Source organism: Copadichromis virginalis, linkage group LG14, assembly GCF_057382275.1.
Source record: "Copadichromis virginalis isolate Kocher_CV1m ecotype Utaka linkage group LG14, C_Virginalis_male_GT1.1, whole genome shotgun sequence".
Lineage (NCBI taxonomy): Eukaryota > Metazoa > Chordata > Actinopteri > Cichliformes > Cichlidae > Copadichromis > Copadichromis virginalis.
In genome coordinates, this window is record NC_140631.1 from 24,504,670 (window position 1) to 24,518,980 (window position 14,311).

At 37.8% G+C, this 14,311-nt stretch overlaps 1 protein-coding gene across 2 annotated transcripts; it reads right to left on the reverse strand.

The window, feature by feature from the left end:
- Nucleotides 1-419: 419 nt before the first annotated feature.
- Nucleotides 420-10,770, reverse strand: pde9ac (phosphodiesterase 9ac). Of its 2 annotated transcripts, none has more exons than XM_085430053.1 (19): nt 10,752-10,770; nt 10,345-10,503; nt 9,153-9,223; nt 7,805-7,882; nt 7,506-7,549; nt 7,315-7,369; nt 6,406-6,476; nt 5,774-5,861; nt 5,587-5,668; nt 5,405-5,479; nt 5,234-5,320; nt 4,971-5,075; nt 4,719-4,801; nt 4,272-4,428; nt 4,005-4,118; nt 3,629-3,733; nt 3,381-3,509; nt 2,957-3,052; nt 420-889 (listed from the first exon to the last, which is right to left on the reverse strand). In XM_085430053.1, exons 2-19 carry the CDS (start codon nt 10,411-10,413, stop codon nt 839-841), a joined length of 1,560 nt encoding a protein of 519 aa, XP_085286179.1. In that variant the 5' UTR covers nt 10,414-10,503; nt 10,752-10,770; the 3' UTR covers nt 420-838. The 2 variants fall into 2 exon arrangements, with proteins under 2 accessions (XP_085286179.1, XP_085286178.1); XM_085430052.1 differs by having other exon boundaries at nt 420-1,656.
- Nucleotides 10,771-14,311: the final 3,541 nt, after the last annotated feature.

Sequence of the window (14,311 nt, forward strand, 5' to 3'; positions counted from 1 at the left end):
CTTAGTTACACCGCAGAAGTTAGGTTGCTGGAGGTTTCCCATGATGCACTGTTTCTTTTTCACTCACTTTGTGTTTATACATTTACTCTGTAATTAATCATTAGTTATCATTAATCTCTTGGTCTCTTCCACAGTGTGTCTTATCTTGTCTTCCTTCCCACACTTATTAAAGCAGATGGCCGCCCCTCCCTGACCCTGATTCTTCCTGGATCAGGTTTCTTCCTGTTAAAAGGGAGTTTGAGTTTTTCCTTCCCACTATCATAAAATATTTGCTCCTAGGAGGTCATCTGATTGTTGGGATTTTCTCTGTATCATTGAAGGACTTTTAACTTACAATGCAAAAGCGCATTGCTGTTGTTGTTGTTGTTGTGATTTGGTGCTATATATGTAAACAATTAGGAAAAACACTGGACACTTCATACCCCTATATGAATTTATTTGATTAAAATTGTTACGAAAACACAGAAAATTTCACTTTGGTGTTTTTTATTTTTCCTACTCCAGAATTTAGGGAAAAAAGAAAACATTTTTATTTTGGTTAAAAAAAATTATTGGTAAACTACTTCAAAATGAATCTTAAAATAATGCTTTAAGCTTGCCTTTGGAGAAATTGTACGTTCAAAATGATCGACACTATGAAAATGACTAGGGCCAGCAACATAAAGTCCATAAATATACAAAAACATTAGCAGGTCCCGCTCTTTAACCTCCAGTGCAGAAGTCAAAGTTCAAGATATGTCACCTTGATGCCTAATTTTAGTCCAGAGTGTAACGAAGCAGTGTAACGAAGCAGATCTGTCATCTTCGGAACATAGTGCTGGATGTCTTCACTGGAGCCTCACTCACACTTTTTTAAGTCTGTCCTGAATGTGATCATAAAAGATGATCCCTGGAATGAAATAATGGCTGTAATTAGGTAGAGAGAGGCAGATGGACCTAAAGGGCCAAAATGGAAACTAAAAACTAGATTTTAACAAGAACTCGTTAGTAACTCATTCTGGATAGCAATCACCCACCACAGAAAAAGTCAGTCGGATAGAAGTTGTCTTAGAGCTTTGAGTGAGAAATTGACTTCCCTTTGTGGAAAGTCAAAACTTACTCAGAGTCTTTGTTCTTTTTCTGTGAAAAAGCTCAATGTGAGATGAAGAAAAAGAAGTTTAAAGTTTCAGCTCATGAACAGAAACTGTTCTTTGTTGTCACTGTGAAAGAAACAAATAGATGAGCAACAATTTCAACAGTTTAGTTTCATCATCTGAGCCATGGAAAAATATATTTATATGCAAGCCTTAAATTTAAATGGACTATTTTATTAATTTAAAATGTTTTTCTTCCTGCTCAGTTTAAAAATAAATTGTAATCTGTTCTAATACTGTTCAGCCAAGAGCTTCACACTTTTTCACACATCAAGTGCTTGCTGAATCCAAAGTGATGAAAATGTTGCACATTTCTAAAGGTCACCTTTTACAGATCGAGTTCAGTTTACAGACAAGTTGTGGAGAGAGGCAGAGACAGAGAGCACTCATGAAACTAACACTGAACTAAAGCACAATCAAGGACTCGGTTACTCACACACACACACACCACTGTACTCACTCACTGCAGAGCTTACTTCTTCTTCCCGCCTAATGACATATTTTCAGTTTTTTTCTTCTGTGCCTCATTGAACAAAAGACACACCTTTATGTTAGCATTTAGTTCTTTAGTGTGTGTATGAATGTAGGCTTACTGCAGGCATTTGTGTGTGTGTGTGTGTAACTGAGGCAACAGCCGTGTGAAACACATTGCATAACTGATAACTGGCAGTGATTGGTAATTCCCATGGAAAGCTTAAATGGCACTGTGGACGTCAACATGAATTTGTTTACCAGTTTTCATTTTTTTCGTGCGAGAGGAATATCTCATATTTTGATATTCCTACCAATTTCCCCAGCTCTAATTTGTTATGGCAACATTAGTTAATTTTAATTGCTTGACAAGTACATGCTCAACTGGTAATGTTCCCAGTCTTGCACGCTGCATCACGCTGCACTCACAATATGAAGTTTTGCTTATAAAAAAATGATATCAATACAAGACTCAGCAACTTCTCTGTTGATTTCCTCAACAGTCTACATGTAGATACTAATGCAAAGGCTAAATACTGCTGCAGACAATAGACAATATAGACAAAAATTATTTGATTTGACTTGCCTGTGAGGGCTGAAATGAAGAAATACACACACTGGCTACTTTGGTGGGTACACCTGTTCAACTGCTCATTACCACAAATATCTAATCTGCCAATCAGAGGGCTGTAACACAATACATTTAGGCATGTAGATGCAGTGAAAATTACATTCTGAAGTTTAAACCAACCATCACAATAAGTAACAACGGTGATTTATGTGAATTTGAATGTGTCACTGTTGTTGGTGTCAGACCAGCCTGAGTATCTGAGAAGTGTGTCATGAATATGCACATGAAAAAAAGAAATGTCATAAGATGTTATAAGAATTGTTTCCAGTACCTTGTTGAATGTAAGGCAGTTCTACAGGTAAAGGAGGCTCAACCTGGTACTAGCAGAGTATACCTAATAAAGTGGCCACTGAGTGTAGTATGGCATTGTTTTGTATGGTTTCAAAAATAATAAACCATATAAGGTTTTCTAAAGTATAAGGTGAGCTTTCAGGTAGGCAGGTGCAACGAGCTAACAGAGGCAAGCTAGCTGTGTCTGTATGCTAGCTGTAATAAATTTACTGAAAAGAAGAACATTTAATTACCTATCTAACTTTAAACTAGAAAGAAAATTAGATTACTTTCCCAAACCACAACTTTCATTGTCCCCACTGTTATAAACTGTTGATTCCATTCACTATCGTGATAAACACACAAAATAGCCACATTAGCTAGCTGCTACATTAATGTCAGGTCAGAGAAAGAGCTAGATAGATAAGAGTAGGGATAGAATAGGTTTTACCTCTGTCATAGCATCATCAATCTGCTTCAGTTCCTCATAGTGGTCACGAGAGTCTCTCAAAGGCTGAACCATTAGTTCTTCAATCTGAGGGAAAAGCTAGTGGAAAATACCACAGTATAAATTTAACATAATCTGTTTACAGTACTATGCAAAATAGCCAGCTGTTATTTCTTTATAATTTGCTTCCTAGGTGCCAAATTTTCTTGCGATTTTTGTAAGTGATCTTGAGCAATAGAAACTGGACAAGTGGAGGACAAAAGAAGTGACAGGCCTAACAAACTTCAGAAGATGAATAGTATCTGAATGCCAAGACCTAAGAGATATGTCTGATTCCTCAACTGATTGATCTACGGTTGAATGAAACCTCATCATACTTTTGCACAGTACTGTACATCTGCACATAGTTGGAAAGACAGAGTTATACCTTCATGACAGTCTCAAACATTGGAATAAGGACAAACTTGATGAATCCAATTTGAGCTGTGGGTTTGGTAACTTTATCCCTGTCCATGAAGGGAGCGACGGGGAGACCCTCAGATTTCTCCCTGTCACTCTGGAAAACAAATTTGTCAAAGTATTGTTATTAAGTTCAGTGTATTCAGTCTTTGCTTTAATTTGGCATTATTAGATCACAGATTTACTGATGAACATCATTGCTTTGGATGGCGTCACCTGCATAAAGTACTCCTCAAGTAGACAGTCCACCCACGGTTCAGCAACTTCAGTTGGCCTCACCTCATTGGAAATATCACAGCACTTGATCAAAAGCATCTTCAGCTGAAAAAACAAACATACACTTGTAGAAACACATGCACAACACACACAAACTGAGAATAAAAGTAAAATGCTAACTTTTGTCTTTCAGCATTCACTGTATTTCTGTAACCAATTTCCCAATTACACTAACACAACCAGTTTCACTTCTGCAAAGTACAGCACAATCGATGAGTCTGTTTGTTCTGAGGTCACATCTGTTAAGCACAGTAAAAGAAACAGCCTATGTCAAGCAGAGTTGCAACATGACCTCCATGATGCACAGGCTACGTACGCATGTCACATGCTCTTCATTGGTGAAGTCAAAGTTGTCCACTTTTTGCTTAAAAGCCTCTAGTATCTCTCCGTGTCTAGCCATATCGGTGGCCAGAATGAGGGCGATAATTGCCTGGAAGCATAAGAGCAAAGTCAAAGTAAACTTGACATCTGCTTATACATGAAACATGAAAATACGTGGCAAGTTTGTAGGAATTGAAATGAAATGGCATGCTTGTCATAAATATATATTTGTACTAGTAATAGTTTTGAATGCCCGTCTAACCTTTCGGATCTGTTTGAATGCTTCGGGATCTACATTCGCAAAGATATTGCACTCGGGAAGAGAGAGGATCTGGAAAGCCACGGCACAGTGATGGTTCTCCAGCGGAGAGATGTCGTTGTAGCGTACTGCCAGCTCTGTGCGTGCATTGATTTGGTACCTGATAGATGGAAGACATTGTTGAATGGATGGACTCAAGATGGATGGATAGGATATTCTCATGAAGTTTCTCTGATAAGAGATATTCTCGCCTGCCTGAAATCCACAGCCCAAAACAAATACGATAAAAATGAATTGCCATGTTTACATAACCGAGTTCTCTCCATGCAGAACTAGTTTCACAGTCCATCAACAAGTGTTGTGCAGATGATGTCAAAATATACCGGGGGTCAACAGGTATGTGCAGCTCTATCAATCAACACCCCCTACAGAGAGAATAGCGAATCTTACGTGTTGTTGTAGCCCGGGTGGTCCAGGTCGTGACACACTGCAGCTGTCATTAAAATGCCCATATCTGTGAGCGTCAACTTCTCCTGGTCAGCAGTGTAAATGAAAGAGCTTGTTACAAAATGTAAATGATCATTATCATAAAAAGGATCTTTATTTTGCAAAAATGGCATAAATGCTGGAAAAGTCAGATAAATTATACACTTGAAATGCATGAGCGCGTATACACATCCACACCCGCAAACTGCACCATACCTGCAGATTGCAGAGATGAATCATGCCATACATCATCTGACTAACACAGAAGCAGTGACGAAAGTTGTGGAAAGGGTTGTTACGGTAGTTCTCCTGAACTGCCAGCTGAAAGGCAGAAAATTATTCATTCATTGGGCTCACTGCAGAGTCTTGAATTAAAAGCATTTTATAGGTTGTGCCCTTTAAAAATTCTTTTTCAATCTGTGTCTGAACTCTCTGCATTATTTAGTATAACCCAGTATACCCCTGCTGTCCTTTATTACCAGCCAGCGTTTCAGGGTGATGGGGTTCATGTTAAATTCCTTCACCAGTCCCAAGTCATGGTACATGTACTCCAAACAGCTCAGCATCTACAGCAATAAGAAAAGAGAAAAGAAGTCAAACATCAGTCATTTGGATGACACAGTGAAAATGGTTGAAGGAAACTGACAAACCTCGTTGTGTTCCCAGTGCCATACATCGAACGTTGGCTTCTTCAGCGCCTCAATAGTCTCCTGAGAGAGCGTGTACTGCAACGGCCAAGCAAGTAAAGCCATCAGATCATCAAAGACCTATTATATCTTAAGAAGGGTGCTTTGTCCAACAGCAAAGAAAACATTTATCATAGATTAGACACCTTTGGGTAACTGGGGACGTCTCGTCTTGGAGTGACCTTCTTCCCATCATCAGAGAAGTTGTACTTACATGGACAATTTACCCTGAGATAAGAAGGAAAACAATTTGAGACATATTCCCTTTTTTCTTTTACTAACTAACTTTTGATATAACTTTTGAAATTTTAGAGGCTTTATATCAGACGTCACCTGCCACCACCTCTTGAAGTCATTTCGTCTCGAAGCTTCTTCAGTTCATTTTTACACTTCTCAATCTCCACTACTTTCAAGCCCTCCACTGAAACAAGAAGAGTAATATTTTCTTAAGGAATGTGTTCCCTCTGGAATATTGCAGGTTATAGTCAATCCAAATGATGTTTCCTTTCAGATCCTCTCAGCTGTATCTTCCTTTAACACACAAAATCTTTGCTTGATTGTCTACTTGTTCCTTTGACTGTCAAGTACCTACATGATCAGGAGTTGAGCAACCAAACTTGGCACACGAGTACATCTTAGGCTCCTTAAGGTTCTTATCTATGTCGGATATTTTGATTTTATCAGGTTGCCTAGCAACCACCTAGGAACATGCTAAAATGATCTGCTAAAGCACAAACACCTATTGAAAGCATTATATGACATTTATTTCAGAACAATAATAATTACATCATAACAACTTGAATCATACATGATATAATGTCTTCATGTTGACTAGCAATTTTACCTTTAAGTACTTACAACACCTTATAAAAGCATTTTATCGTTTTAATTTCATAGCCAAAAGCATACATACAGCGATACTATAACATTAACGTATTACTAGTTGTATTAAATAGACCACTCACACTCTACCCTCTTTTCCAACATGGCTATCCTGTTGGTGACCTCAGTCTTTAACTCATTGATGCGAAAGGCTCTGTGAGGGAAAGGCAAATGACAATATGAGAATTTTATGGAGAATGTCAGGTGGTGCAATCGAACGAAAAAATAAAGAAAACAAGCCAACATCAGCTGACGACGCAGCCTATATATGCATCCTGTCGGCAAATCAGTATATAGAGCACATTGTTTAAGCTGCTTTAGTGTGCCTACAGTTTGCATATCTACAATCTGCTTTGCAACCAGCCTTCACCCTATTTCTTCCTCCTCATGCAATTTCTGACTATCAGTGTGATATCTGCTGTCACCGATGCCTGCTTTGTTATGCACCATGGATCTTGCTGCTGATTTGTGTGCATAATTACTGGAACTGACAATATTGTTTTGACTATATTGGTCCTGACTAAACTGTATTTTTCTTTTTACTAACTGACTGAACTTGCCTCTAAGGCCTGAGCATTTGTCAGTGAAATACCACGGTGTCAGATATGTGTGTTAGGTATGGGCAGTAATCTGATTAGTTTTTTCAAGTAATGAGTAAAGAAAGGGATTTCTATTTCAAAAAAGTAATTAGATTACTGTTACTTTCCCGTAAGCACACTGCGTTACTAAACCATGATTGTTTGTAAGTGTGTCATGACAATGACGTACAAGTGTGCGACGTCCGTGGCTGCAACAGACGTGTGTAGATCAGAAATGGATAATATGGAGTGCGGGAGAGAGTACAACCATGCAGCGTTTAAAGCTTGGAAGTACTGACATTACTTTGAGTTTGACTCCGTCAGTAATCATTAATTATTAGTAATTACTTTTTTCAAGTAACTTGACCAACACTGGTTAGGTACGTGTGAAAGAATAAAAGATGAAGACATTACCTGCTGAACTGCTCAGCGACTTGGGACAGCACGTTCTGAAACATGTCCTCCTTCTCTGCAAACATCAGTATAGTCTCAATAAGCAATTATGTTGTCAGATTTGGGTATTGATTACTTTCTGTTACAGTGATTACTTTGAAAAACATGTGATGTTTCAATGTACATTACACCGAGCTGTTGAAACACTTTACCTCCGAGCTGAGGAGTAGACAGTGGAACAACTTTGTACAAAGAGCTGTGAGGAAATCAGATGTACAATTATTATTATTTCTTTTCCTCAAGGTTTTAAAGTCTTTTTCAATTTTAGAAACACTGCTTCATGCAAATTTGAGAAGCAACTGTTATCTGGTTATTATTGAAAGCTTCTTTGCAGCTAGTTAGATCTGATGATGATAATGATCGTGATTACTCTGCTACTTTCCCGAAAGTAATTATATCCCAATGTCTAACAATGCTTTGATCCCAATGCCTAACAATACTTTAACAATACTTTGGAGAGTTGGTAGGCATGGTTGGATCGATGGAGACCAAGGCACCCTCTTGATCCACCATCATAATGGCAGTGTTCCTGTCGCAAGATGAGGAAAAGAAAGAGAGAGTTAAAACATCTGCCCTTAACTTTTTATAATTTACATACTTAATTGTTTATTATCCTCCTGCTATAAAACAAGGAAACACAATTTTAAAATTTGCCAAAACCATGTTTAAATCTCAAAATGATGTAATCTATTAGGCAAGTAACAAGCCTATTCCATGTTTTTATATCCAAATTTGATCCATCACTCTAGACTGTTTTTTTCTGCTTTTTTGTAAACAATACATTTGAAAATTCATGGATAACAATAATCAAATTTTGCATTATGAATATAATTTAGATTAAAGAGTCTGGTATATATTGATGGCTTAAGCATTACAGAAATATAAAAATGAATTTGATAATGGTCACTTCTTACATTGGGTGAAGCTCTTGTAAGCTTGTTAAGCACTGTATATGTATAAAATCTTTTAAAAATTAAGCTTTATTTATTTATTTATTTATTTATTTATTTTTGTGTGTCAGTTGTGGAAATAAGTTTAACCTTGAACCTTTTGTAAGACACACATACTAATTGTATTAATATTTCTGTTATTTGCTGTTAAAAAGCACAATTGTGACATAATTTGACAGGCATGTTCCTGGGTCTTTGACCCAGTTTTTACATTTATTTTGGTCTTGTCTATTTAAGAGATTTCTAGTTCTTCATTAGTCTTGAGTTTTGTTTTCTCTGGTGCATCTCAGTTTGTTATTTCTAGTTCGTGGTTCTTGTTTTGTTACATTAAGTTCCCTTTCAAGTCCAGTCTGTTGCCGGTCTCGTCTCCGTCTTGTCATCAGTGTCTCCTGCTGTAGTCTGTTTAGTCTCCGTGTTTTATTATCCTTTGTTTCGCTTTTTATGTTTCAGTGTCTGTCTGGTCTCTCTGTCTCCTAACTGGTTTCCTTATCCTTTCATGGTAACTTTTCAGTGGGCCAGTCCCTGTGTCAAGTTCATGTATCTCAGTCTAGGTCTCAGTGTGTGTTATTTCCTGTTTTATTTTGATAGTCTCCTGCCTCCTTTGTATTGTGTTCTGGTCTCATTAGTCTCTGATTAGTGTCAGCTGTGTTCCCGCCTGTGGCCTTTTCCCTCGTTGTCCTCTGTGTGTATATTTTGTCTGAGTATCCCTGTGTGTGTGTGTTTTCCCTGTGTTGAATTAAATGTGGATTATTTCCTGCTTAGCAACTTTCAGTGTGTTCTGAGAGAGCTCAGCAATAAAGCTGTTTTTGAATTCAACCTCTGTAACTTTAGTAAGACTAAACAACAAACCTGGGAATGTTAGATGATGAACACAGAAGTTCCTTGATGTCACATGGGCTGCAATGCTGGCTGAACACCACCTGTGATGTAAACACAGCTCCTGCTTTGGTTTATTTTTTCAGATACACATCTTATTCTCATATTCAGGTATAGATCAAATAAATTAGTTGTCAGTTACAGTCATGTAAAATGAGTCTTCTCAAAAGCAAACATTAAAAAAAGTGCTGCCATTTTTGTATCAGGTACACATTCACACAAACAGTTGAAGCTTGAGGCTTTAGAGTGTCTGTGTCATCACCTGGGAACATAAGGTAAGAGTCAATTATTTTTAATAGTTAAATAAGTCAAAAACACCAGGGAACAATAAAAAAAATAATTTGTTCATTAAAAAGGTGGATAAAGTTTGGTTTTATTGATCTCAAATTGCAGAAATAAATTTGCTAAGTTCATGAAACTTAAGCGTAAAATACAAGCACCAAGTTTATAAAATCTGCTTAGAGACTTGGTGGTCAAAAGTGTGTGCATCTATCCATGTAATCTCAAGTGAGCAGATGTAGCAGACAAACAACAGCCTCAGGCTGTGTGTTTGGGGCTTTTGAATAGACATGTCATCGCCAGAAGAACTCTACATCACCAGATCAGCAAATCTCAGTGTGTGTACTGAAAGCATTAGCCATGGCAGCTGCTGTTGTTATGATTAAGAATCTGAAGAAAATCTGTGCTTTTTTTTCCCGTTTCTACATCGCCCTCCATTATTAACTCAATTTCTGCTTATTGAAATGTTAATGTAATTGAATAGATAGATAGATGTAAATCTATATTGTGTTCTGTGTACAACATCAAACATTAACGAAGGTTTGTGAGAGCTTCACAAACAGGTGTTTGGGTCTGTCATTAACACCTGTGAAGCAAACTGATGAGCACCACTCTCTAATTTTAGCTCCTCCTCAGCTGAAGTGTATCCACTGGGAATTTGCTTGTAGGAAAGCCTAGGAGGTGAATTATAAATGGAATCATTTAACTGCAATAGTTATCGATTGCTGTTTTAACAATTAAACCTATTATGAAATTTTAATTATTATCCTAAAATCGATAGAATAATAAAAAACTGAGTCACTGAAACGGGGTAAAGGTTTTGAGTTAAACCAATGAAAAATGGATCCGTAATATTGATAATGCAAATATTTAAAATTAGACTCACCTTCTGCACCTTTCCATCCACATCCAGGTAAATAGTTTTGGGGGCATAGGAGGAAGAGCTGGAACCCATATTGGCCTCCCTCTCCTCTCTTACACACCCACAGATATTCTGTGTTGGAGTCCTGACAAACCTGGGAACCACCAGGGTATTTCTGCAGAGCTTATAAAAGCATGATAGTTACCAAAAAACAAGTTTTACAGCAAAAAAAACAAAACAAACAAAAAAAAAATGGTCACAACAGAACAGTACTGATGCAAAATATCACTATGAAAAACATAAAATTGTGTATAAAACAAAAATGAACACACAGTCAAATAGTTTCTTAAATTATCTTCCAATAAAACAGAAACATTTAACATTAAAACAGTTGCAATAACTAAAAGCGTCATCACATCTTTTGAACTCACAGCGTTAGTGAAGCTTCCCGTGCGGAGGCTGGAAGTAATGACCCAGGTGCTGAGGATGCAGCTGACTCACATGCAGATGCACGCGCACATGCTCAGACACAATCGATGCACATGCAAAAGGGAAAGCTACGAGGAGGAGAGAGAGGCTGGGAGCGACGAAGCTGGTGAGGAAGGGTACATGTCAGGGAGCTGGAGGGGTATGGAGTAATATGAAGATAACTGGTACTTGTATTGGTTGCCATGGAACTTAAGTGGCGTGGAGCTTTTAGGGGCTTTTACCTGAACCTCTTATCTACAACGTCCAATCCCCTGAAAATTATAGGAAAACACAAACACAAAAGCATCATCAGATACTGAAGATAATTTATTTATGCCACTCCTGTCTGAAAAATTACATTACAGTTGCAATAACAACAGCGGTTGTTATTGGGCCAAAAGGCACACAGGGCTCAAACAACACTCTGATTAGGGACTCAGGGTTACGTGGAAAATCCTAGAAAAGTATATCTTATCAAGGGGACTAAATGTCCAACAAAGGAGGGGTGTATTTTCAAATGACCTTGTTCTTTGTGTGAGCGTGTGTGTTCCTCCTCTCAGTCGGCTCATCTTCTTTATTTTTAATGGCAGGTCCTGCAGAGGGTTTGGTCAGATGAGTTCAGAAGGGCACTTGGGAAGATTTCAAGGCACATTTATTTTTCTTAGCAACACTAAAATACTACAAAACAATGATTTCATACATTTTTGTTACACATTTAGGCCATGTAAAAGATTGACTGACCAGGCTTGATGCATTTCATGTAGTGCATTTCTGATTTAAGTTTTGATGTTGTTGTAGTTTGTTTATCTATACTGCATAAGTAGATTTTCACTGCAAATGCTCCAAGGTGAAAAACCTCAGAAAGAGAAGCAGATATAGCCCTGAAGGACAAAGTAGTTAAAATCAAAACGGCTCTGTTGTAAAGAAGAACAGATGCATTAATTATCAAACATGTTAAACATGCATTTTAATCCAGCAGTATCAAAAGTATTACTGAGGCCCAAAGAGCTGCAGGATATATTCTAGGGCTTATGAGTGGAGGAATGACACATAAATAAATAAATAAAGCTCTGTCGCATCTTTTAAATTCTTGTCTTATCTTTTCTGATCTCTTTTTGTATACTTTTAGATAACAGGGACTCTTTGGGTCACAGAAACTCTGCAATGTTAAAGGGGAAAGTGGTTCACAGAAGCCAAAACAGATTGTATGGATTTATTTTCTAAATTTGCTGGGAAACGCTCTCTTAATCTTTAGCAAAATATTTCATGAGCCTCTCCAAAATAAATCTAGTTAAGAATGTGCACCACTGTTGTGTGGACTTGGACTGAAGTAAGCCAAGCCATTATGTTTGCTTCATTTGTCATAAAATAATCTTCATCTGGGCATAAAACTGCTTGTTATCCAATTCAGGATCCAATTTAAACTCTTACTTTTTGTTTTTAAGTCACTCAACGCCCGAGCCCCCCCCTACTTGTCAGAGCTCCTCTCTGCCTATGCTCCAGGAAAACCCACGAGATCTAGTTCAAAACTATTGTTGTCCATTCCACGGACTAACCTCAAATCTCGTGGTGATAGATCCTTCTCTGTGGCAGGTCCCAGACTTTGGAATAGTCTCCCCTTTAATATTAGATCTGCTCAAACTCTTGAGCAATTTAAATCTTTACTAAAGACACACTTTTACGCTCTGGCTTTTAACACATTATGACCCAAGCATTTTGGATTTATCTGAATTAGTTAGTATTGTTTCAATTCTTCTATTTTATTGTTTCTATTGTTATTATTGTATTACACTGTAGTTTTTAATTTTATTGTTATTGTTAAGCACTTTGTGCAGCATTGGCTGTTGGAAATGTGCTATATAAATAAATCTGACCTTGACCTTGACCTTGACCTTGTTAGTCAATTGTCCGATTACTTTTGAGCATCTGAAAATGGGGGACTGTGTATAATGGCTTTAAATCCATTCATCCATCCATCCATCCATCCATCCATCCATCCATCCATCCAGGGTCATGGGGGGGCTGAAGCCCAGCAGCCATAGTATGAGAGGCAATGTACACCCTGGACAGGTCGCCAGGCTGTCACATGTCTGACTTTAAATCCTAAACAGTGAATGCAAGAAAATGAAATAAAATCAAATGGTGTTAAACCCCTTAAATTTAAACTGAAAGTGAGCACTTCAGTCCCACCGTGCTTATTATTTAAAATCCACCGTGGTCCCGTACAGACACAAAACTATAAAAACTGTCTTTATCCAAGAAATTATGGATCAAACTGTGTAAATGAAAATTTTATAAAATGCTATGAGACCTGTAACTGCTGATTTTCAGTCCAGTTCTTCTGTAATTTGGCAAACTCAACCTTTTCAACCTTCCTCACTTAAGAATGTCAATGTAAAATCGATTGCTTCTTTTTTTGTCCCTTGAGTTAGATGTCTTTTTTAGATTTAAAGGTGTCTTGAATCATTCATAGGTCCGTGTTAACTGACTAAAAAAAAAACAATGTCCAACCTTTGAAAGACCTTCTGAATTTTGCACAGTTGTGTATATTGAAGCCAAAGTCAGTACTTCACTAGATCTTTGCCTATTCAGAAAAAAAGCTGGATAAGAACTTTCCAATAGTAAAATGTCACCTTCCTCCACAGGGAATTTCACACTGACTGCTTGGTGTGAAGAAAGGTGCTAAAAAAAAAGAGGCTCCGTCAGGCAGCAGGAGGTGGTCGTTCAATAAACTGGGAAAACTTCACACATCCTCTCTATTCAGTTACTGCAGATACAAACACACACATGCTTTCTGCACACAGACGGGTTGCTGTTCCCCAGAGGTTAATTACTGCTCTGCCTTCTAAGCTCTTCTGTAACCACTGGAGAACAGGTGGAAGATGATGGGACAGACTGTGCTACTAATAATCAATATGTGATATCAAAGTACACAGCTGAATAAAAACGGCCTGTTCTCACTACCAAAGGATATTTCATTTTCCACTTACTGTAACACACATGTGATTATGCACATGTATTCTTCTCGCTGCGTAATCCCATGATGCATGTGTATTCATGAGCCTGCCTGCTAAGTGATAAATGGTGTTTCAAACAGAACAAAGACCACGAAGCCCAGATCAAAACAGGCGGCCCCTGATTCGCTTATGCAACCGTAATACTCACACCTTCAGTGAGGGAAGGTACAGTTCAAAAGCAATCAGTAAAATCATGCAGATTTTCATGACAAAAGATGTCCAGCTGGACCTCTGAAGGGAACACATTATCTTAATAATAGTGATAAACCGGGATACTTTGTTTGCATGTGTTTGTAGACACTTTCACAAGCTCACATCCTCTTATTCTGTGTGTGCGAGTCTCATCACCAGGATCAAAAATTCATTTTCTCCTTTCAGACCTTTTTACCTTTATAAGTAAATCTTGCAAAGTGCATCTAACTAAAAGCATCATCACATCTGTTGAACTCACAGCGTTGGTGAAGCTTCCCGTGGCTATTCTGTACATGTATGTTGCATGCCTGTCT

Excerpts from the sequence above, each read along its gene's own strand:
- pde9ac (XM_085430053.1), bottom strand. The coding sequence starts at position 10,413 with ATGGGTTCCAGCTCTTCCTCCTATGCCCCCAAAACTATTTACCTGGAT. Across the intron at positions 5,862-6,405 it reads GTTGGAAAAGAGGGTAGAGT|TGGAGGGCTTGAAAGTAGTG; the intron begins GTGAGTGGTCTA and ends TTCTTGTTTCAG. Across the intron at positions 3,734-4,004 it reads ATGAAGAGCATGTGACATGC|CTGAAGATGCTTTTGATCAA; the intron begins GTACGTAGCCTG and ends TTGTTTTTTCAG.